Source organism: Rhinolophus sinicus, chromosome 14 (genome assembly GCF_057876585.1).
Source record: "Rhinolophus sinicus isolate RSI-liver-muscle chromosome 14, RSI-T2T, whole genome shotgun sequence".
Classification (NCBI taxonomy): domain Eukaryota; kingdom Metazoa; phylum Chordata; class Mammalia; order Chiroptera; family Rhinolophidae; genus Rhinolophus; species Rhinolophus sinicus.
The window spans coordinates 165,782,715-165,807,853 of record NC_142514.1 but is presented as its reverse complement, the minus strand read 5'-3'; the positions used below and the strand labels follow the sequence as shown (position 1 = coordinate 165,807,853).

The 25,139-nt window shown below is 48.9% G+C and overlaps 1 protein-coding gene across 1 annotated transcript in view; it reads left to right on the top strand.

Moving 5' to 3' along the window:
- The first annotated feature begins 10,205 nt into the window (after positions 1–10,205).
- Positions 10,206–25,139, top strand: part of ABTB2 (ankyrin repeat and BTB domain containing 2) — a 171,801-nt gene continuing 156,867 nt past the window's right edge. Inside the window, exon 1 of the mRNA XM_019738580.3 lies at positions 10,206–11,501. Within this exon, the coding sequence (XP_019594139.2) occupies positions 10,619–11,501 (883 nt within the window). The 5' untranslated portion in view covers positions 10,206–10,618. The remainder of the gene's footprint in view (positions 11,502–25,139) is intronic.

Sequence of the window (25,139 nt, the reverse complement as noted above, 5' to 3'; positions counted from 1 at the left end):
AAAACTATATTGAGGTAAAGAAGAGCTGATTTAAATGGGAAGATGCACCATATTCATTAACTGAAAGACTCAACAGAGTTTGATTTATAATCTTACTTCTAAAAATCTATTATATAGAAATAATTGCATGGGAAGTAAAAGATTTAGGGACAAGAGAGAGACAATGAGAGAGAGGGAGAGAGCGAGAGAGGGCAAGAGAGAGGGAGGGAGAGAGAGAGAGAGAGAGAGAGAGAGAGAGAGAGAGAGAGAGAGAGAGCGAGAGAGGGCAAGAGAGAGAGAGCGAGAGAGAGCGAGAGCGAGAGCGAGAGAGAGCGAGAGAGAGCGAGAGAGAGCGAGAGAGAGCGAGAGAGAGCGAGAGAGAGAGCAAGAGAGAGAGAGAGAGAGAGAGAGAGAGAGAGAGAAAAGGAGGAGGAGAAGAAAGAGATCTGTGTCTATTAAACTGAAGGAAAAATCCTGGAAGGCCCAAGTGTTAAGGGGCGTGAGCCTGAAGGAATAAACAAAGAATTTTCATTTCCTACTTTGTATACTTTGTTAAGTGGTGAGTTTATGGTTGTTACTTATTTTCATTTTATTTTTCCAAATACAAATTGTAGACAAAGAACAACATGCAAATACTGAAAATAAAGTTCCTATCCTAGACTCCTAATGTAAGCTTTAAAATCATCCCTTTTCTAACGTTGGGGATGGTGATGATTTAAAAACAAAACAAAACAAAATACACAGGAAAAATAATTATTAGAGAGTTACACCCTTCAATACCTATCCCTTAATAAAAGTTTGACAGCCTCTGAGTAAAAGTTTGGGGTATATTGGTTCCAATTCAAAAATTAAGAAAATAGATTAACAGTAATTGTTCAGACTGATAACATACTGATTTTCGTATAGGAGGGGAAACGAATACCTACCCTGTTTCCCCAAAAATAAGACCTCGCCGGACAATCAGCTCTAATGCATCTGTTGGAGCAAAAATTAATACCTAATATAATATAAGAGTGGGTCTTATATTAATTTTTGCTCCAACAGATGCATTAGAGCTGATTGTCCGGCTAGGTCTCATGTTTGGGGAAACACGGTAATTAAACGTATACTGAACCCCATGATTGAAAGCAGATCCCACATTTGCAAGTTCTTCTTGGTATTAGGGGCTATATTTGTGATCCTATGGCTTATTTTCTTAATGTGAAACTAGCAGGACTAAAGTTAAAGATGGTCCCATTAGGGCTGTCCCCAAACATCTGAGTCAGACAGCCTAGCAAACAAACACCTAAATGGACATTACTCAATATTATGATGTCTGAGATTTTCTGTTTAAAATTCTGGAGATGGGGAAGTAGGTGACTGTGTAAACAAGGTTGGCCATAAATAGATAATTATTATGGCTGGGTAAAGGGTACATGGGGGTTCATCGTAAAACTCTATTTTTGAGTATGTTTGAAATTTTCAGTAATAAAATGGTTTTTTTTAAGTGTATAACTAAAAGTTATAATAGGGTTATTAATTGGGTGTTTGATCCTGGTTTGCTGATGAAATTGAGCCAAGAAAACTTTCTGTGCCCCAGTGTTCATCTGTATTATAGAGGTCACCTGTAACGCCCACTAGCCTCTTCAATTCCAAGTGGATTTCTTACTTTGTTTTGGAGTGTTCTTTTCTGAAGGCTAATTAAAATTGGGTTCAATGTTTAATCCTTTGCTGGTAAATTAAGACATATTCCCATTATCTTTGCAGCCTTAATTGTCATCGAATTAATTCAGTATTGAAAGACTGATTAAAGAGAGCACTGTCTGAACTCAAGATGATTGCCCATCTGCCATTCAGCCACCCATAGTGCTTGGGGCTGTCTACAATCATTCCTAATATTGAGCATCCTTGCTTAAGGGTAAACGGAGACGTCTTTAAATTTTTGAAGGAATTTGTCAATGGGAGTAGCTATTTGGTCCCAGATGTATCCACTTGAGAGATTTAAAACCTTTCTCAAAATCCACCTCATGAGTAAAGCATTAAGCTTTTTCTGTGCAAGTTTTTTGGCAAAATGAACGAGAGCGCCACCTGCTGGGAGTACCGGAATTTTCTGCCCTGGCAAATTGAAAAACAAGTATCCTGGACTCCGTGACCGCGGGTTAAAAATTAAGATTGCTAGGCTCTAGTCCTGTTGAATTAGGATCGCTGCAGATGGGGCTGGAGAATTCATATTTTTAAACCAGTCCTAAGGCACTTTGAGGTTTAAAAGACAAATACCTTAGTTCCCAGACTTAGCTGATAAGAATCATCTGGGAATGCTTGTTTAAAATACTTTTACCTGGATCACACTCCAGGCTTACTGAATCAGGACCTCCAAGAAAAGGGGCTGGTACTTTAGATTTGAAATAAGAATGCTAGATGAGTCTTAAAAGATGAACGTTTAGTGAATATTGCGGAGTTGAATGTCGTACTTAAGTCTAGAAATTCTCTATACTGTGATAGAAGGGCACAATTGCAGTTACTTGATAATTGGTATATAGAACATCCAGGTGTGGGGATTTGGCAATAATCCGTAGGTTTTCTATCCTGTTGTTTTAATTCATCTCTGTAGTTTGAGTCTCAGCCCATCCCTTAAAATACTTGTCCTTAACCTCCAGGCCCCTGATGGTTTCATCTCTAATACTAGTTAATAAATCTGTGACTCTCTCTCTCTCTCTCTCTCTCTCTCTCTCTCTCTCTCTCTCCCTCCCTCCCTCCCTCCCTCTCTATTTCTCTCTCTCTCTCTCCCATCTCTCCCTCCCTCCTCCCCTCATACCCTTAGAGATACTCCCCCTGCTTTGTGTAGGGGGGTCAGGTAGTGAAACTGTCCTGTTCTGGGAATCATCTGGTTTCTTCCAAGGGTCCCACCACTGACTGAGCAGACACATAAAGGATGACTGTTGTGTTTTCTGCTTCATGTTCAATAAAAGTCCCAATGTCGTGCGGGGAAGCCTGCGGGGTCTCTGCTCCCGCTCCCCATACAAGAACGCAGGATATGGTGAGGCCAAAAAGGAACACACAAGGAGCCATAGGTAGGGGAGTCATACCATTATATTCTCTCTGGCGGCACTATACTCTCAATGGAGCTGGATCCACACTGTCCGCAAACCGCCATCCGTGCTTGCCATCCCAGCCACCATCTTCTTGCTAGCCCCCTTCTTTCTCTTCTCCTTCCTCCTAGCGTAGCCACAGCAGTTATATTGTGGCCAGTGGCTCACCGGTTACAGCTGACGGCCAACTAGCCACAGCTGATGGCCATGCAATCACAGTTGGCCATTTACTACCTGAGCCAGCACCTGTCTATGTGAGGCCGAGAGCCTGGAAACTACTTTTTGGGGCTCTGCCCCCACACTCCACCCCTACAGGCTCTCGCCTCACAATCTACGCGACAAGCGTCTTCCGCGAGGGGACCTGTGCGAGGAGCCTGGGGGTGAATGCAATATCCTGGACACAGCCAGGCTCTCTGGGCACAGCCAGGGTTTCTCAGGGCACCACCAGTGCTTCTGGGCACGGCCAGACTTCCTGGACTTCTTAGGGTACCACCTGTCTTCCCGGACACAGCCAGGGTTTCTCAGGGCACCACCAGTACTCCTGGGCACTGCCAGACTTCCTGGACTTCTTAGGGTACCACCTGTCTTCCCGGACACAGCCAGGGTTTCTCAGGGCACCACCAGTACTCCTGGGCACAGCCAGACTTCCTGGACTTCTTAGGGTACTACCTGTCTTCCCGGACACAGCCAGGGTTTCTCAGGGCACCGCCAGTACTCCTGGGCACTGCCAGACTTCCTGGACTTCTTAGGGTACCACCTGTCTTCCCGGACACAGCCAGGGTTTCTCAGGGCACCACCAGTACTCCTGGGCACAGCCAGACTTCCTGGACTTCTTAGGGTACCACCTGTCTTCCCGGACACAGCCAGGGTTTCTCAGGGCACCACCAGTACTCCTGGGCACAGCCAGACTTCCTGGACTTCTTAGGGTACCACTAGTCTTCCCGGACACAGCCAGGGTTTCTCAGGGCACCACCAGTACTCCTGGGCACTGCCAGACTTCCTGGACTTCTTAGGGTACCACCTGTCTTCCCGGACACAGCCAGGGTTTCTCAGGGCACCACCAGTACTCCTGGGCACAGCCAGACTTCCTGGACTTCTTAGGGTACCACCTGTCTTCCCGGACACAGCCAGGGTTTCTCAGGGCACCACCAGTACTCCTGGGCACTGCCAGACTTCCTGGACTTCTTAGGGTACCACCTGTCTTCCCGGACACAGCCAGGGTTTCTCAGGGCACCACCAGTACTCCTGGGCACAGCCAGACTTCCTGGACTTCTTAGGGTACCACTAGTTTCCCCGGGCACAGCTAGGATTTCTCAGGGCACTGCCACTTTCTCTGGGCACAGCCACACTTCCTGGACACAGCCAGGGCTCTCAGGGCACTACTACTCTCTCTGGGAACAGCCCGACTTCCTGGGCACAGCCAGGGTACCTTCAGGGCTCAGCCAGACTTCCTGGACTCAGCCAGGGCTCTCAGGGCACTGCCACTCTCTCTGGGAACAGCCCGACTTCCTGGGCACAGCCAGGGTACCTTCAGGGCTCTACTACTCTCTCTGGGAACAGCCCGACTTCCTGGGCACAGCCAGGGTATCTTCAGGGCTCAGCCAGACCTCTCAGCGCACTACCACTCTCTCTGTGCCTCTCAGGGTACCCTGCTGGAACAACAGCGACTCACAATCAAGGTGCTTACATATTCTCAATGGCGGCCAGTCAAGAAACAAAAGCAAATATCCCCCAGTTCCACTAACAACAGTTCCCAAACAAACAGTCAAGCGGTCCATTAAATTAGGGATGGAAGGCAATTCCCCATAGTCCATAGTCATTCACCAGGGCTGTCCTGGGGGTGAGGGATGACCTTGACCTCACCCTCATCTCCCACGGAGGACTCAGCAAGCGTTACCTCCTGGGACTATAAGTCCTGCATCCGGGCTGCCTGAGCAGGAACTTCCCCGGCCCACAGGGCTGCAACGACCTTCGCTTTCTCCGGCCTGTGCTGGTTGGGGAACCGTCCACATCTTTCCACCTCTCCGCGGGGCTCCATCTCTGCAGCAGCTGCATGGCTTTTCCTGTGCTGGTGGGAGAACCGTCCACATCTTTCCACCTCTCCACGGGGCTCCATCTCTCCAGCAGCTGCATGGCTTTTCCTGTGCTGGTGGGAGAACCGTCCACGTCCTCCCACCCCTCCACGAGGGTCCAGCTCTCCGGCAGCTGCTCCTCCTGGTCTTCCTCAGACTGAGTGTTCATACACACAAACTGCTCCACCGTCCTTTGGAGAGCTTTGGCCGGCACCATATCCTGCCGACTACGCCATGTGTCGTGCTGGAGACCCTGCTCGCTGCGCCATTTGTCGTGCGGGGAAGCCTGCGGGGTCTCTGCTCCCGCTCCCCATACAAGAACGCAGGATATGGTGAGGCCAAAAAGGAACACACAAGGAGCCATAGGTAGGGGAGTCATACCATTATATTCTCTCTGGCGGCACTATACTCTCAATGGAGCTGGATCCACACTGTCCGCAAACCGCCATCCACACTTGCCAGCCCAGCCACCATCTTCTTGCTGGCCCCCTTCTTTCTCTTCTCCTTCCTCCTAGCGTAGCCACAGCAGTTATATTAGTGGCCAGTGGCTCACCGGTTACAGCTGACGGCCAACTAGCCACAGCTGATGGCCATGCAATCACAGTTGGCCATTTACTACCTGAGCCAGCACCTGTCTATGTGAGGCCGAGAGCCTGGAAACTACTTTTTGGGGCTCTGCCCCCACACCCAATTATTTTATAGCAGCCCTGTGAGGATGAAGGGAGTTCTCTGCCTAGTTACACCCGGGATATATTGGGTTGAAAGAAACATAAATAGAGTCAAATAAAATCTTGTGCATCCTGAATATACCAGGCGGAGAAACAGAATGAAAGATTTCCCAAACTTAACCACCAAATCGTTTCTTCCTAGTTCTAGACCCAATAGGTATTAAATTAATGTTGTTGAGACAGTCTCATGAGACTAACTATTCTGCAGAACATGTGTCGTGCGGGGCGGCCTGCGAGGCCTCTGCTCCCACTCCCCATACAAGAACGCAGGATATGGTGAGGCCAAAAAGGAACACCCACGGAGCCATGAGTAGGGGAGTCATACCACTATATTCTCGCTGGTGGCTGGGTTGGAGAAACAGGAAACAGGAGCCACACAATTCTCAACCCTCACTGCACTGCTTGCAGGCTCAGCCACCATCTTCTTGCTAGCCCACACTTTTTTTCCTCTCTCTGGTAGCGTAGCCACAGCAGTTATATTAGTGGCCAATGGCTCACTGGTTTCAGCTGACGGCCAACTAGCCACAGCTGATGGCCATGCAATCACAGTTGATGGCCATTTACTACCTGAGCCAGGCACCTGTCTATGTGAGGCCGAGAGCCTGGAAACTTCTTTCTGGGGCTCTGCCCCCACAACATGCTTTGGGGAAGCGTAATCTTTTTTCCCTTAGTCATCTAAGAGGCTCTTTGTTTCAAATGATCTGTATGACTCTTTAGTGGTGAGGTCCAGAAAACAATACCTGTGTCAGGAATAGGCTAACCTGGGTTGCATGGAATAGAAGGATGACCTCTTGGTTTCCACACCATTGGTTCCTTTTTCAACAACTGGTTGTTCTGCTTGATTTTTCAGCTGTAAAACTGTTCTGTTAACCACGACACTTGTTTACCTACCAGCACATTTTTCAGCTCTCCTTGCATTCCGCAGAGTATTTCCTTCCTTGTGTTTATACCATTACTTCTCTAGATGCATCAGCCTGTGTGGTGAGTCAATGAACTGGCAATGGCCCTCCCCTCAGTCTGTGGTTTTCCAACAGCTCTGCAAAGCATGTTTTGCAGAATAGCTAAGCTCATGTGCCTGTCTCTACATGTTGGCCATGTTTGTTTGTTTTTTTGTTTTTGCAGCAGGGACATTGTCTAACGCACCTCTTTGGTGTCTAGCATAGTTCTAGACCCAGTAGGTGTTAAATTAATGTTGTTGAGAGGATGTACCAAAAATGATCCACAACCTAAATTAAAACTTGGCCACTTTCCAAAGTCAAGGCTATAATCTACTTTTCTCATAAGAAAATTCTGTCTGGCTTTAAATAATTGGGCTAGTTAACCCTTTCACTTTCAAGATAAATTCTAGGGTATTTTGTCACCTAATCTCCAGCTTGTTTTTGATTTTGTAAGAAACTGTACAACCAAATATGAGACCTTGCCCTAGGTAATGTTTATAACTTTATTCCAAGCTTCCTCTGTTATATAATATTTGCATGGGCAATCCCAGATCTGTTTTTTCATTGCTCACTCCACTGGGAATTCTCCCAATATTTGCTATGGTTTCATCATGTTCCTTTTAACTTGTCCAGCCATGTGACAGTTGTTTTTCTTCAAAGATTATGTTTGGGCCAGGCCTGATGGGATGATACTTTCTTTTCTAACATAATTTGTATCACTAAGATTAAACACATCACTACCAGGTTGCCTTAATTAAACACACCCATGTATATATAAGAAGGCATGTCCTTTCTTGATCCAAAGTTTTATACTTCACCCACTTGACCACTTCCCAAAAGATTAACTGAAACCCATCAGTTGGTTTATTTCTACGATGACTTAGTGTATCTTGTTCTCTATGACTCTCTCTCTTCTTTCTCCTCCATCACACAAAACACAAACACAGACACACTCTGGGTTTACTTTGTACCTCAAGTGGACTATAGACAAGTTTGGGGAATATTTGTAAGACAAAAAGATCTATCGTCTTAATCACTTTTCATAATTTTCCACCCCTTTTACCAGATTTTTTCATAAGGACTTTTTTCCTTTTTTAATGGAGAAAATTACAAAACACTTATTTCAGTATGGGCCTCTTAAAGATAAGAACATTTAATAAACATAACCTCACTACCATTACCACATCAAAAAAGCAACAATGATTTCATAATAGCAAATATCCAGGCGGTGTTCCCTATTTCCAATTGTTCCATAAAGTCAAATATTTATTGACTTTTTTGTAAATCAAATGTCAAATAAATTCCACATATTGTGATTGGTTGATATTCTTTTAAGTCTCTTTTAGTGTATAGGTTTCCTCTTCATCTCTTTTTCTCCTTGTAATTTATTAATGAAACTCAGTTGTTTGTACGGTAGCATTTCCCAAAGCTGAATTTTTCTGAACAAATCCTTGTGGTGCAGTTTAACACCCACAGGATTCTGAAATTTGGCTGTTGGCATGTTTGATTATCTTTACACTTTAAGTCCTCAAGTAACTTGAATATATTAAGATAAATCGCATCTGTCCTTTTCCCGGAAGAAATATACCAGATAGTTTCCCAGATAACTTTCCCAATCAGTAAGTTCCCTATTGAAAATTTCTAGTTAAGTAATCTTTGTTACTTTTTAAGGGCACGCACAACAAAAAGAAAAAAAAAATAGAAGGAAAAAAAAACCTGGGGAATTTATTTTCTCTAAATATCCATTAGAGGGCGACATTTGCCTTACTATTATATTTCCCCTAACAGGTTTTAAATTGCATCAACTTTATTTTCGCATCTTTGACAAGTTGAACCTCATTACCTACTTTTACTTCTTATCTCAATTCTAAAAGATATAGTCACATACGTGTCCTCTATTAATTTGGTCTCTGAATTTTTGTCTTTCATATTACTGTACTTCCATCCTTGACTCCGTTCCCAGTCCTAACCACTAGGCGGCGATATTGCATCAATAAAGATCCGCAGAAAGACAAATTAAGCCAAACTGCCAAAGAATAAGGAGTTTCACAGGGAAAGGGCCATTAATTTAAGAAGGAAGGAGACAAACCAGACATTTCTAGTTTGTATCCAACTCACGGCCCAAGGTCATAACTGTGTAAGATTCAGTACAAAGGAGCCATTCAGGAGCGCGGAGGCTGACTTGGGGGAAACGCGTGCACAATCTCCTTGATTTTGCGGAGGGGGCATATGCGCGTACGTGCACGTGTGTGTGAATAGTTACAGGACAGCAGCGGGACCAAGTACTGGGCGTGGATCTGCTAGAACGAGTAGCGCTCTGACTGACCGCCTCTGGACACACGCTCTGAGACAGGTTTACAATCATGCAGCTAGGAGGTCAGCCCTGCTTTTATCCTGAAGGAAACCAAATCCTGAGGGGGTATAGGGCTTGCCCATGGCGCAACGTTAGGTAGGTGGTGCATTCGGCCACGTGTTCCGAGCTCAGGCCAGTGCTAGGGACATTTCTTACCTTCGCACTCTTCCTGTAATAACCACACACACACACACACACACACACACACACACACACACACACACTCGCACCTCGGACAAAAAGGATCCGCCTGACAGCAAACTGTATTGTACAGATTTAACAGGGAAGTCACGGACTCGTGAGAGTCTCATCAGTTAGGACCCTCTACCAAAGTAAACACTCAGGAAACTGCATGTGTAATTTCAAGTTGGGGGGTGGGGGTCGCAAGCCTCCTGGAGCCCGTCCATTTATCAGGTTCCAGGTCAAGAAATTATGTTCTGATTAGAGCCTATATGACAATGTAAAGAACCAGACAGATTTGGGAGGAGAAGCAAGCAGGGGCGTTCTCCTCCCTCCAAATCCAACTGGAGTTTCATCTTGGAAAAACGGGAGGGGCTTGGCAGAAAGTCTAGGAGAGAGGTGGAAGGCCTAGGTTGGCCCTCCTCCCCGGGACCGACAACTCCAAACGCCGGCTGTAGTGTTCCGCTGCAGAGGACTTGAAAGGGAGCGGCGAACGCCAAAAGCCTGGACGGCGGGAAAGGGGCAGCGCACAGTGGCTTTTTCTTTCAATTTTTTCTTAAGTCGTCAGCTACCGAGCCTAACATTACGACCCCTCTTTTCCCTGTCTCTTCTTCCACCTCCCGCGCGCTCACTCGCTCTTTTTCTCTTTTCCCCCTCCTCCACCACGGTCCCAGCCGCTGCACCCGACTCTCGGCCTCCAGCCCCGCCTCTGCCGCCGAGGGGTTTCACCCGCCGTAGAGTGAAATCTACATAGAGACCGCCCCTCTAAGAGATCATTGGTGCAGCCCCTACCCATCGCGGCCGAGGATTGGTGGGTCGCCCCAGGTTATTTGCATGGTGGCGGCTGCGAGGTACCCAGCTGTGCAGGCGGCGGACGCCGCGCAGAAGTTTGCTCAGCGCTTTCTCGCCGGTAGGTCCCGGACTCGCTCAGCTCCCGGAGCCGCCTCCTTTTGCCGCCGCCCTGTTCGCTCAGGATTCCTTGTCTGCGAAGGACAGACGCCCTGCTTGCGGGAAGTTGTGGTGGACAAGGGGGAGTGCCGAGGAGGAGCGGCTGGGAACAATTCCAGTGACAGCTTTGCGTCGGGACGCGGGGCGCGTGGAGCTCAGGCCGCAGCGAATCTCGCCTACCTTCCCGCGGCCGCCGGGCTGGCGGGCAGGCGATGCGGCCGCCGAGCCCCGCGGCATCGAGAGGAAGGAGGGCGCCCCGGAGAGCTTAGACCTTGTTTCTGCCCACTTGGGTAAGGGAGCATGGAGTTGTGAGCTCACCTCCCTCTGCGAGGCCGCCCGCGGCAGGCTCCCCATGGCCGGGACGTACAGCTCCACTCTGAAGACGCTGGAGGACTTGACCTTGGACTCCGGGTATGGGGCCGGGGACTCGTGCCGCTCGCTCAGCCTCTCGTCCTCCAAGTCCAACTCGCAGGCGCTCAACTCTTCGGCGCCGCAGCACCGCGGGGCGGCCTGGTGGTGCTACTCCGGCTCCATGAACAGCCGCCACAACAGCTGGGACACGGTGAACACGGTGCTGCCCGAGGATCCAGAAGTGGCCGACCTCTTCTCGCGCTGCCCGCGCCTCCCGGAGCTGGAGGAGTTCCCCTGGACCGAGGGAGACGTGGCCCGGGTGCTCCGCAAAGGCTCCGGAGGCCGGCGGCTGCCCCTCTTCTCCGCGGAGGCGGTGAGGCGCCTGGCGGGGCTCCTCCGAAGGGCGCTCATCCGCGTGGCCCGCGAGGCGCAGCGCCTGAGCGTGCTGCACGCCAAGTGCACCCGCTTCGAGGTGCAGAGCGCGGTGCGCCTGGTGCACAGCTGGGCGCTGGCGGAGAGCTGCTCGCTGGCTGCAGTCAAGGCGCTGTCCCTGTACAGCATGAGCGCCGGCGACGGACTGCGCAGGGGCAAGTCGGCGCGCTGCGGCCTCACCTTCTCCGTGGGCCGCTTTTTCCGCTGGATGGTGGACACCCGCATCTCTGTGCGCATCCACGAGTACGCGGCCATCTCACTCACCGCCTGCATGGAGAACCTGGTGGAGGAGATCCGGGCCAGGGTGCTGGCCAGTCAGAGCCCCGACGGCGGAGGGGCGGGAGGCGGGGAGGTGTCCGCTGAGGCCCTGGAAATGGTCATCAACAACGACGCGGAGCTATGGGGCGTCCTACAGCCCTACGAGCATCTCATTTGCGGCAAGAACGCCAATGGTAAGCGCGCCGGCCCCCACCCATAAACTGGGTGGGGAGAAATCCCGCCTTGGGCTACCCAGGGGGTGACTTTTCTAGGACCAAGGTGGTGGGTGTGCCGGGACCTGAAAGAAAGCGTTTGGTCTGTGGATGGGGGAGTTCATTTAATGGCTCTTGCCCGAGATTGTTTTTCTGGCGACAGACTTTTGGAGGGTAAAGTCGTGGTTGATCTCCATCCTGTTCTGCGTGGCATTGTCACTGTCTGGGGGCTGTTCGTTGATTGAGCCTCTTGGCCACATCATTCCTGAACCCCTCCTGAAGTGAAGGGTACTGCCCTGCGCTCTTTGCCGTCCTTGACTGGATCTGAAGTCGGCGTCTTTCCGGACAGCTGGGTACATTGTGGTTCTGCTCGCTGGGTCTCCCCAGCCTCGTAGCAGCAGCCAGAGGGTCCAAACTCTGAAGACCTGAGCCTTGGATAAGTGGGATGGGAGGAAGGGAGCAGGAAGCCCAGGACTGGTGCTGCCTCCTTGGGCTTTGCTTGGTTGAAGGACGCTCTTCAGGTCCTTCCCTAGAAGGTGACTAGATAGTGGTGGGTCCTGAACTCTGTGTGCCCGGGGTGATGGACCCTAGTGATTCCTGAATCCTCTCCCCAGAAAGGGAACCACATACTGGCTCCCACAGCCTGACTTTTTAAACAGTCACCACCTAAGTGAGCAATGGATTAAAACCCTGTGTTGTGTTAAATGCACAGCCACGTGGGCTTTCCTGATAGAAATGATGACCCGGGAAACCACACTATGGGGAAGAGGTGTGGGGGGATGGCCAACGGCAGGGTGCCAAGTCTGGGAAAGAAACCATTGGGTAGTTGAATTTCTCCCAAGGATGATATAGCTTCAGTGCAGAAAGTAGAAGGAAAGCACTTGACCTTCTCCCTGGAAAGGTTTGGGTATGACATACTACTTTCAACAGCAAACTGCCCACCAGACTCCAATTTCAGGAGTCAGCAAACCATAAACTATTTGGAAAGGTACTATGGCTAGACATCTTTGCAGTCTGATTGGAAGGCCATTTGGGGGGGGGGGGCAGCTTTCAGTGCTAAATAAACAGTCAGTGGAAGAGACCAGGTGGGTATTGTAAAAATCATAAAGGGCATCAAATTTAAACATGGTTTAACATAATCATAATAGCTAAAACTTAAAATTAGCACTGACCAATGTGTCAGTCACTGTTCTTAGCACTATATGTCAACTCAAGTAACCCTAGCAGCCCTATTAGGTAGGTACCTATGGTACTATCCCCCTTATGCAGATGGGGGGAAACCAGGGTACCCAGCAGTTATGTAATTTGCCCAAGTTTACACAGATAGTAAGTGACAAGGCTGGACATTGAACCCAGGCAGGCTCCAGAGTTCAAGCATTTAGCCACTGGAGAAAACAGCGTTGTTTTTATTAGTCCCAATTCCAAAGAGAGCAGTTGACTTCTTAGGCCTCATTTTAAAGACAGTCTTTATGCACAAGCATGGTTGACTTTGACTTTCATTGGTTTTGTTTTTCATTCTGGCTCTGCCAAAGGAGATGCCTGGAATAGAAGAGCATTTGCCTTTTAATTTGCTTCCTCTTAGGTCAGAGTTGAGGTTAGTCCAGAATCACTTTTGATGATGTCACAGCTGATAATTGTGCTTTGCCCTCCAGGTTTGTGACATCAACACCGGGAACAAGAGCTCCAGGAGAGGAAGTGGAGGGCAGGGGGACTTCCAGCCAGTTGTCATAGCTCAGGGGAAGAGTTCTGAACTTTAGGTTGAGGGGAGGCCCAGACTGAAATCAACAAAGTAAGGACTCCTAGGAGAAAAGACTGAGGCCCTAACCCTATAGACCAAAGTAGAATAAAGGTGGACCCCTAGGTGCCAAACAAATAGAAGAAAACAAAACCGTGCCCTTCACGCAGAGCTGGTGCCCTGCAGGTTGAGGAACTTCTCAGTTTTTCTAATTGCAAATTGAAGCTAGTAAGAGCAGCTAGCTGCCTCTCCTGGGTCCCTTGAAAATACAGAGTGTCCAGAAATTGCTAAAACACAGGTGTCTTCCACTAAAGGGCTTATCCTAAAGGGCCCTTTCTCATCTAGGGTCATCACTCCTTGGGTGGGTATTGGAAAATCATAAAAGGTGTCCAATTTTCTTTACGGGACAATTTTTCGACCCCATGATTTGACCTCTTCCCTACACCATCCCCCACCCCAAGTAATCTTTCTTAAGCCACTGGTAGTTGAGACAGCAGGATTCTGTGTGACAGACAGCCAAGAGCCCTGGATGTTCAGAGCAAGCATCTATCTCCCTCTGTGCATTTCCTGGTCTCCAGGGAACTCGCTTGCAGACGAGGTGAACACTCACTCCCACTTAGTAACATGGATGCTCATTTTTTATACATGAAAACCTGGGGGTGGCCTCCGCAAACAGTAACGAGGCTGATTTATTAAGTTTCTAGAGACAAAGCGAAATGAAGGTTTCGTAGTGGAGCAATGAATTACTTATGCCTGAAAGCTGACTTCAGAGGGAAGCATAAACTGCTTAGGAAAGAAATGAAGAGACCCAACTCTTTGTTTTACTAACGTAGGCCAGCGAGGTTGCCGTTTACGCAGCTAAGTGGGCAATGGCTGCTGGTTCATCTTCTTATCCTGCTGCTGTTCCCTTTAAATTATATATTTATTGTTGTTATGCCTGCTAATTACATAGCATGAGCAGGGGCCTTTGACTCAGCTACATAGGGCTCCTAAACTTTTAATGTCTTCCAACCTGATCCATCTATTCCTGTCCATTACTCAGAGTGCTGGGCAAGTGTGGTTGTGCTCAGTCCAAGATAGATGATAAAAGTTCTATAGTGTTTATAAAACATGATCTCATAGAGCAGCAGGCGTTCTGTATCACTTGCTCATTTGGTATCCATGTCCCTGTTCCCAGGGCCGTGTCATTAAGTGATGGTATCTTCGTGGCTTTCTTACGGGTGGTAGAGAAACCACTTTAATAGAGTAGTATTTAGAAACATGGAGCGGGCAGAAAATAGAAACGTCTCCCATCCACGCCTGCTGTCTCTCTCCCCCCTGTATGTGAGTTTGACGCTGGGCATCTCTTCTGGGTTTTCTTGACCGTTTTTGTTACTAGTGAGCGTTCATGAGTGTCCATGGCATTTGAGAAAATCCTCTTCAATTCTGAGACTCTCGGTTAAGTGATAGGATTTGGATGAGAATATTCTTACTGCAAAACAGTAACCACAATGTGCATGAGGGTGGCTCTGTCATAGTGGTAAAGAACACAGACTTTGGAATCACAGTGATGGTTTGAATCTCACCTCTGTTATTTATATGAGTGACCTGGGGAAAAGTTCTGAACCATTCTAAGCCTCAATTTTGTTATCTGTAAAATGGGGGATAATAACAGCACCTAACTCCTAAGGTTGGTATGAGTACTAGGTGACATCACAGATTTAAAGATCTTAGCACATAGTAAGTGCTCAATAAATAGTAGCAATTCACTCAACAAACATTTATTGAGCCCTGACCCTGTTCAGCACTGTTTAATGTGCTGCAGATTAAGTGCTGAAGGGGGAGGGAGGCTCCTCCTCTCGGGAAGCTTACAGACAAGTGGAGGAAACAAGAAAAAGTAAACAAATAGGAATTTACTCTTAGCAGCAAGTGTTATTAAAAAAAAAAAGACAAGGTAATAGGATGTGACTGGGGCCAATTTAACACCAACCAAAGAAGGCCTCTCAGAAGTTTCATTAACAATAGGCAATATATCAAAACTACTGCTATCTAAGGACCTCTAGACAAAAAAAAAAAAAAAATGTCCTCTAGGCAAAAAAAAGTGAAGACTTTTCTGAATTACTCAGTTATCCCAGGCAAGTCCTAACCAATATTGCAGCAGGGATGAAAACTCTTCTAGTTGTAGGACCCATTTAGCCAGGAGACTATAGGGTGGATTGCCACTGAGATAATCAACTAAAGGACCAAGGGTTCATTGAGCTGCTAGTTGCTGTTTATAATCAGTTTCTACACCTGGGGAATCTGAGGGAGGAGGGCAGCTTCCCATCTCTGACTATTTTATGGAAGCCAGGGGAGCTGGTAAAACTGAAACAAAGCTAGCTTTGGAAATGAAAACTTATTTTTTTTTCCCTTGAATGCCCGAGAAATGCAACCTAGCCTAAAGAGTTAGAGGAACAAGGCAGAGCTGTTGTGCTTCCTCCAGAAAGCTTTACTTGACTCCTCCACCCTGAACTGGAAGAGCCACCTCTCCTTGGGGTCTCCCCAGCACCCAGAGCATATTCTGGAATCATTTCCTGCTTGTGTGTGTCTCTCCCACCAAACTGTCAGCTCACAGGCACGTGTCTCCCCTGTCCCTCGCACCGTGTGTGGCACAGTATGGCTGCTCCATAAATGTTTGTCAGGCAAACAGTTGATCCCACCACACAGAATGTTCGATTCCAGAAATTTAATTTGAAACCCCTTAACACCTTGGAAGAACCGCCCCCTTTTTCTACCCTGGCGGGGAATTTCAAGTTCTTGATGAATAAGGCAGTGTTTGGGGATACCCAAACCTTTAGGAACATCATTCAACCTTCTGATATCCTGATTTCTCGGGGGTTCCCTAAGCCAGCTGTGAAGAGCCCATGTAAGTGGGAGGGATTTCAGGGTGGGGGGATTCCTTCAGTGTGAGGTTTCACAGCAAAGTAGGGGTTTCACAGCAGAAATCCAACAGGCAAATGACAGATCCAAGGGGGATCTGAGTTAAAAAACGGAAGCAGTCAGATGCCCTAAGAAGAGTGGTACCCCTTGCCCGCAGAGCTGCCCAGAGGGCAATCTCTGTTGATGACTGTTGCTCGAAAGAGGTTGCATCTGTGTTCCACCCCAGTGGCCTCCATTCTGAGAATGGAACTAAGGTGATCAACCGCCAAGATGTGTTGGGACGCACAAACGACACTCAAGGGTCTGAAACAAGCCAGAGACGCTTTGCTACTAACCCCCGGGTTGGTCCTCATCCCATCTCACTGTCAGTACCTGCCCTTTGCCAGATGGCAGTGTGTGGATACTTTGGCCTCTGTTTCTACACCTTGCAGTGTAACAATGGGCCTGACCTTTGTGTAGCACCTTAAACTTTTCCTTCTCTGTGCCCTCGCTGGGTCCCCCTAAAAACCCAGCGAACGGGATGCTCTTTCACAGAAGGGTGTCCAGGAGCCCAGAATTCACAGCTCCTGGTAATGGCCAGGCCAGGGCCAAGCCCCACATTGCTCAAGCCCCCGACCTGTGAAGAATCACAGAAACAAAGGTAATGAGGTCAGCGTGTGACCCCCTTCCAATGGCGGCGAAGGTCAAACTCATAGCAACAGCATTACTTACTAGAGACCTTGTTTGTTCATGGCCCAGCACTTTCAATCCATTAGGCCAGTGAATCATCACAACCAAGTGAAGACCAGGCATCAGGGCCCAGGCGTTGATCTTCCTCCAAAGGATGTTGTGTTACTGTGTAAATGCTGCTTGTTAGCTGTGCCAGAGTGAGCCCTGTAGGTGCCATTGATTTTAAGGAGCCATTATTGCTGCTCCTGGGAGGGCAGGGAGCTCTGCCGCCCAGGGAGGACCTTACAAGTGTCAGCTGCTGGGTAATCAATAAGCTCAGCTGAAGGGAAGAGCTGCAGCCTCCACTGGGATACTCTTCTAACACGGGGGTGAGCCCTCCCTGGAAGGTCTACACACAGGAGGAAAGCACCCAAAGGGAGCCCTTGTTTACACCACTGGTCTCAGGAGCTCAGCTCACTTGCTGTGGAGTTGCCAGAAAAGCCTTTAGGAAGGGGACTTTGATTTCCTCAGGGTCCCCTACAAGTGTCAGGCCACCAGTGCAATCTCCATGCTGAGAGCACAGGGAGAGACGGAATCAGCCTCGCGAGCACTGAAAGGCTTCAGCTTTGATGTCTGAGTTGGGTCCCAAATGGCTTTGCCTCTTACCAGGGCCTCAAGCAAGTCGCTTCAAGTCTCCATTTCTCTACCGAGAAACGAGGGGCCAGGGCGGTTGTGCCCTGTGCGTGCTCAGAGCTCCCGGGGTGTCAGAGCTGCTGCCGGGGTTAGAGAGAACAGCTCACGATGAGTAATTCCTGGCTCCCTCACTCGCGAGCTGTGTGACCCTGGGCAGGTTGTTTCACTTCTGTGCCAGAGTTTCTTCCTCTATAAAAGGACTTTTCAACCTTGTCACTGCTGACATTTTGGATTGGATAGTTTCGGTTGTGGGTCTCTGTTGTGCTTTGTAGCAAACCTAGTCGTGTTCCCCCCTCCCTCTGCTGCCAATCATGACCATCAAAAATATCTCCAGACATTGTCATATGTCCCCTGTGGGGGCAACATCACCCCTGGGTGAAAAACACTGCTCTATCGTAGGACTGAAACACCCAACTGAGAATTGTTGTGAGGCTTTAGTAAGCGTCTCGGTAAGGGACTTTGCACTGTGCCTGGCGCATAAAATATTCTAATTATTGCTATATTTTTGCAAATTTGTGTTGGATGCATTGGTAATGTTCGCTTTTGCCAAAGTGGGAGTCTCTAGTGCAGGGGAGGATCGTGACCCAAATCCCACAGTGACAAGTATTAGTCACTCTGCTTTCCTTGGTGACGAACAGGTAGGAGGAAGTTACAGAATCTGAAAGAAGCAGCCTGGCACCCTGCTCAGTGATGGCTCGGTTGCCCCCCAGATGAAGCAGGCTGGCAGTGGGCAGTGAGAGCAGACCCCTCCCTCTGCACTAATGCACGGCCCTGCCAGGATGACAACGGCAGTGCCAACCCTAAGGTCCAGGCCTTGGGGAGCCATCGTGCTGTGGATATTGGACCCCGCTTGTTGCAGCTGCCAAGTCCAGAGCCACAGGACGGCAGGTGTTTTGTGTTTTGTGCTTTGCTGGCCTGTCACATAAACACACTTTGTGGTCGTCTTGCTTGTTTTAAAAAAGGCCTAAATGGTTTTGCAACTTTGGCGGTATGTTTGGTGTTGCATGTGGCATTGGGAGGAGAAGCTTAGGAAACACGGCCCAAGTGAGCCTGAGAAATGCCACGCTGGCCACATTAATCAACTACTTCCCAAGCGCCGGCTCCACACCAGGCAATGCAGGCAGACTGGAGGGGAACAGGAACTTATCTAGCTTGTCAAGGAGTTCAGGTTAGAGGAGGGGAAGCAAAGCCCATGGATGGATCCTTGCACTGGAGTTTGTGGTACTGCATTCCAATGGCAGGACCCATGCTGGTCACCTCTACCTCCTGGGTGCCACTGCCCGCCCCCAGGGTGCTTCTCACCCCAACACCCTCTGTATGGTAGACACAGTGTCCACCCCATACATGGGACCTTGAAGCTTTTGGTGACTGGAGAGCTCACAGGGAAGAGATGCGTCTTGGCTGGGTGGGTGGGAGGGCGTCAGGGCTGCTTTGGGGAGCAGTGGGACTTGGGCAGGTGGAGCTGTGGCCGGGACGGGGAGGGGGTGCAGAGAGCTCGGAAGCTCCCAGACAGAGCAGAAATGGTGTGAGCAAAGACCTGGACGCCAAAGTGTGTGTTTTGGAAAACAGCAAGTAACCTAACCCCGTTGGGCTGGAAGGTTCAGAGGCGTAACAAGGGGGAGCAGGGCAGATAAGACAGCAAAAAGGAAAACTTTCCCACATCTTTTATCCAGATGTGATGAAGCCTGCCAGACTGCAGGGAAGACAGTTTTCCAACACTTATTTGTATAATTCAGAAACCAAGTGCGTCTGCTGCCCCGCTCATCGTAACCACGGTCCCAGGCCTCCCATCAGCCCTCTTGTTGATTGAAAACTTGACCTCACAAATGCCCCAGGCCGCTGTCCTAGCAATACGAATAATGCAAGAAGACTTTCACGAGCAACCTTAGGTTGAGAGGGCATGAAGAACAAGGCTTCCATCAGCTTTGCTTCTTCTGTTGAATCCGGCTTCTGACTCAGCCTGGCTCCCATGGCCCAGGACGCAGCCTTTTCGGCCAGTGCTAGTCCCAGTACAGAATGAAGCCCGGGGATGACAGACTCATCAGATGAGGCCGTTGGATTTACTCTTGCCAAGGCGAGATTCTCCCACGTGGAGGTGGAGAGGGGCATAACACAGCGTGTGATAACACAGACTTTGGTATAAATCTGATTTGATATGTTCAGTTTCCAGTTTCGATTTTATCATTTTGGAACATAACAGCTCAGTTCTCAGAGAGGTTTAGTCACTTTTCTAATTCTTGGTGAAGGTGTTTCCAGCGTATTGGTAAGAAAGACTTCGATCATGTTCAATGTTTGATATCGTGGAACCACCGTATAGCTCAGCGCCATCTGCATTGGACTTCCTAGGAACCAGCTAAATTCCACTGACAATCATAAAATGTGATAGATCATCGATGGCTTAGCTCATAACTTGGGTGTGAGTCCTTTTCTTGTCACATGAACAAGAGAAATTGCGAACATTTTACAAAAATACATATTTGTGGTTCATAATTTGGGGCCCATTGTTTGCTCTATAAAGTGAGCTGAGGTTGAAGGGTGGACTCAGGCCCATGCTGGAAAGATGAAACAGGAAAGCTGAACTTGGAAGTACCAGCGATGCAAGGTTGGGGGTGGGGAGACATTTACATTGGACCACAAAGTCTCTACACAGACCTTTCAGTGCATGAAAATCACCCCTAAAATTGAGGCCAAGCTTTTGTTGAAAACCTAAGTTGTTGTGTGTTTTTTAAGTCTGTATCTTTTAAAATATAAAAATCAGTATTTGCTGTGAGGAGAGTTGTTAATAAACGCAGGCCGAGGCTTATGTGCCAAGCGAGTGTGTATGCACAAACGTCTCGGACAATCCAGTTCAGAGCAAAGGATTTGGATGCAGAAAATTCTGGGTCGGAGCTTGGCCCCTCCATGACCTGGCGTGAATCACTCCATCTTCTTGGCTCCCTGTGCCTTTATCTGTGGTGTGAAGAGCTTGGACTAGATTCTCCAAGGGCCCTTCTGTCTCTGACAATGTTTCTAGACCCCACATGGACACGGTGAAATCATTTTCCTCATGTCGAGCCCTGGAATTAGGATCCTTGGGAAAGCAACACCCCCGAGGGAGCTGGCTATGCTCTCTGAAGGCCTGGCTGGGTCGTCGGCCTGAACACCATCCTCTGTATACTGGGATTAACTATGATTGCTGTCCTTAGAGTTTGTCTCCTCTCCACCCCCCACCCCCATCCTCTGTCCTCAGAAGGATGAGTTCTGTCTACTTTTGGCCGACCTAACACTTCAGAGCTCCACAGCTGTGTCCAGGCCCTGGCAGGCCTGCACTGTGGTGAGATTGGCTCCGAGGTGACTTCATACTGCCGGTGTTTGAAGCCCGCCTACCCAGACTCGGGTATTTATAGCAGGGGAGCAGCTTAAAAAAAAAAAAATTAAATATGCTACACCCTTCTTCATACTATGTGGGACAGAGACAGGCATTGTGAGGAATTTAGAAGGCAGGGCTATATAATCCAGCAGGATATTTTTAAATGCTGTTTGTTGCAGTTGGCAGGACCGGTGTTTCAAAGAGGAGGGAAAGTGAGAGTAAGTGAGGACGACAGGCTGCCAGGAATTCTGAAGGCTGAGGCGTGGAGCTCCGAGCTGGAGGGGCTCTGAACCCTTCCTTACTCCACACAGTTTGAGCAGGGCGAGGCAAGCGGGGTGGCTTGTCATCCCTCTTCCCCACAGCTCATCCAGCCTGTGAATCCCAAGTTGAAAATTAATACAATGTTTTGGAGAAGACAGAATAGACAGCCAAAAACAATTGCTGCTATGAAAGCCAGGGCCCTAGTCTTGCTGCTTTACACTCCTCTCAGCAGCTGGGGAAATCAAGTTGCACGTGGGGACCCAATTTGGAAGGAAGTTGCTTGCAGCTGTTCTGCTGGACATACTCCTAGGATGAGCCAGGCAGGCAGGCCAGAGCGATGCTGGAACCCAAGTCAGTAGCAGGTGAGAGGGCCGTCAGGGTAGGGAGAGCTGTCCCTGCAGGGGCGTCAGAGGAACCCCCACCTGTCCGGTGGATGCCTGGGAAGTGTCCTAGTGTGTTTTCTACCAGGTTGGCCTTTGGTGAGACCGATGGTGATTGCAGCAGGAGGCTGTAGGGATTGGGGACGGGAAAGGCCAAGAGTTTAGTTAGGGGTATATCTACTTGTCCATTCAGCAAATATGTATTGAGGACCTGCTATGCACCGGGCACTCTTCCAGGTCTTGGTGATAGAACAAGTGAATAAAAGAGACCTGAAGGGGAGGAGGGTGCAGGCTGATGGATAAGGAGGGAGAGTGAGGCGTGTTGGAGGGGTCACGGCGAGGCCGGCCAGGCTGGGAACCGGGCAGAGGGCACAGCCAGTGCCTGCTGGGTTCCAGGAGAGCGGTCTGGCTGGGGCGGGGCAAGCCAGGGGGTCGGGGAGTGTAGTAGGGGCGGCCTCGGAGGGTGGTTAGTCAGGGGGGCCTCAGAGGCCATGGTGTGGTACTCGGCTTTTCACCCTGAGTCTGCTGGGAGCCGTCGGAGGGACTTCGGCACGGAAGTGACACCATCTGATGATTTGCATTGTCACAAGACCACGTCCTCTGCCGTGTTGGACATGGACTGCAGCATCCGGCTGACCACTTAGAAGGCTTTGCAATACACAGCTTGGATGTGTGAGGGACGAGAGGAAGGAGCACGATACCAAGGATGACGGTCTGAGCCACACAAAGAAGGAACGGCCATTGCCTGAAACGGGACCCGTCGTGCACGGAAGAAGCAGGATTGAGCCGAAGATCTGAGTGTGGTGTTGGTGGCTTGTCCCAAACTTAGTATAGAGACATATCAAATAGGAGGTTAGGTTGGCCCCCGGATCTCCTACCCAGGGCTCGGCGGCCTCCTTGAACATGCTTAATCATACAGGATGGATTGAAACGTTGCCCTCCTCTGTCCTCCCCAAGGGCAGGCGCAGCCCCCCAAGGCTGGGTAGGGCCGCAAGCAGTGGAGATTTAATTTTCAGTCTGATAATTCTTTGATTGGTGGCCTTAAGAGCCCCTGAGCTTTGCTTTCTAACTTCTTCACAGGCAGCCAGCCGCCTTTCCCGAAGATCATCGAATCTCCGGTTTCCTGTCATTAGCATGAGGTCTGTTTAATTAGGTCTAGTTGCTCTGTGCGGGGACCTGGCGCCTATGTCCTTCAGTGCTGAGCAAGTGACACTCCATGTCAGGCAGCCTCCTGAGCTTTGGAGGTCAAGGCTGGGTCAGACATTTAGCCAGAAAGAGAACCTTCTTGGGTGCTTGGAGGACTCCCAGAAAGGCTTTGGGAGTATCTGGTGCCTGCTCATGGTCTGACCTCAGCTCCTCAGTGGGGGCATGATACCACGGGGCGGCTAAGAGATGATATGTGAAAGAGTCACCACTGCCTGACTACCAACTAGTTACTGTGTCTCTGAGCCTTGGTTTTCCTCTTCTGTTTAATGGGTATATCATGGTTCCTATCTCATAGAGTTGTTGCAGTGACTCTTAACCCTGGATTCACATTAGAATTGCCCAGACAGCTTAAAAAAATAAAAGTGTGTGTGTGTGTGTGTGTGTGTGTGTGTGTGTGTGTCTTACGGCCCCACCTTCAGAAATTCTGATAAAAATGGCCTGGAGTGGGGCCCAGGCAATGTGGGTAGAGTTCTTGAGAGTCTGTGCTCAGTGAGCGCTCAGACATTAGCTATTGCTGGTGGTAAAAGAATCATTGTGCTGGAGTGCTTATTTCTGCCCCACCCAGGATGGCGACTTGCGCTCACTTCACAGCTATGCTGCTTTGGCTCACTCATCTGGAGGGATCCCGGAAGAACACCCAAGAGAAGCCTGAATTGTTAGGTTTGCGTGGAAAGGGCAAAGAAAGATCTAGAATGGCAGTGGCCCCATCTAATTTATTTATCACACTGGTAAATATGGTGGGTACTACTAATTCCATCTTCAAGAGGAGGAAACTGAAGCACAGAATGGTTAAGTAACTTGTTCAAGGTCACACAGCTAATAATAAGAAGTAGATAGTGTAATCAAACCCAGGCAGCCTTCCTCCAGATTCTCTACTCTCCAGCCTTGCTGTGTTCCCTCCCCAGCTAGAGAAACCAGGAAATCTGAATTCTCACTTCTGATCCCCAGCACATAACCTATCATGGACCTTTACAAAACACAAGGCCATCTGCCACGTACTTCACATGTGCGATATGTAATTCTTATAATCGCCCAATGAAGTATGTACTTTTCTTACCCCCATTTTATAGCTGAAGAAACTGAGGCTCAGAGATGACAAGGTGGCATCGCTAGCAAATGACACAGCAGGGTTCCAGTCAAGGTCTGTTGGGCTCCAGAGTCCTCACTCACCCTGCTGCGCCCTTGGTTTCGGTCCTCCAGCGTGGCCGGGGTGGGGATGAAGCATACACCGTGATTTCCTGAGCAAAGAAATCAGTGGGTTGGTCTGAGAAGGCCAGAGGAACTGAAGCAAATCCAAAGCATCCCTCATTGCTTCTGAACAACCACGCCATTTAGGTGCCTCAAAATAGTAACATCGCTCAGGGGGGTGGCCAATCTGACAGGCCTGAGGGCTGTGGCATAGGTATTTGTTTCTCTGGTGTGTAAAGATATATCCTGCGAAGCTTCTCTTCTGTTGGTGTGAATGAAATTACCTCCAAGAGATTGTGTTGGTTGCTTAAAATAGTTCAAGAGGAAGAACGTTTGGAAGCTGTTAGCTCCTTGAGTCTATTTCCTCTTGATTTATGACACCTCAGCGAGTACTGGGCCTCTTCTTGTTTACCCTTCTGGCTTTTTCTTTCCACCATATTTTAGCCCTTCTGTCATCCTAAGCCAAAGGAGTTTGTCACCAGGAAAAGTGACAGCCTTTTCTAAGCAATTGGGCGCTCTCTACACGTTTAATTTTGTCTTTTAAAAGGAAAAACCAATGAGGTGAGGACACTTGTTTTGGAATTGGCCAATTCTCTCTTCCAACTGCAAAGATTCTTATACTGCAAAGCTCATAGCAACGCTGTTTGCTCTGAGGTGAGAAGACTTTATTATTTTATTCATTCACACTAAAGCCCGCTCTGGGATATATGAGTATTCTTACGTCCTTCATCGTGTGGTGGGCAGGAGACCAGGCATGCTGTGAATGAGGGGAGCTGCTTTGTTCAAAACTGCAGCCACAGGCCATGTGAGACTATTTAAATTTAGCAAAATTCAGTCAGGTTAAAAAATCATTTCCGCAGTCACACAAGTCACATTTCTAGTGCTTACTCGTCACCGGAGGCTGGTGGCTGCTACACTGAACAAGGCAGCTACTGAATGTCATCATCACAGACAGTTCTGGGGACACACGGCCATTAGAATGGGTCAGCAGGAGGTCACTTGGGGCCAGCTTTCTGGGTTTTCACAGGTCTCAAAATTTGAACCATTCTCCAGCCTCTCTAAAGCCCTCTGTTTGCAGAAACAAGAAGATTCATGAAGTGGAAATTAAAGTCATTGATTCTTGTGGCTCTAACCTCTGGACCCTTGACCACCAGGTCAGGATTTATGATTTCCAAGCTGCGTGGCCTAGGGCAAGGCACTTAGCCTCTCTGAAGTTGTTTTCTTGTCAGTGAAATGGTGATTGAAAAATACCTCCTAGGGAT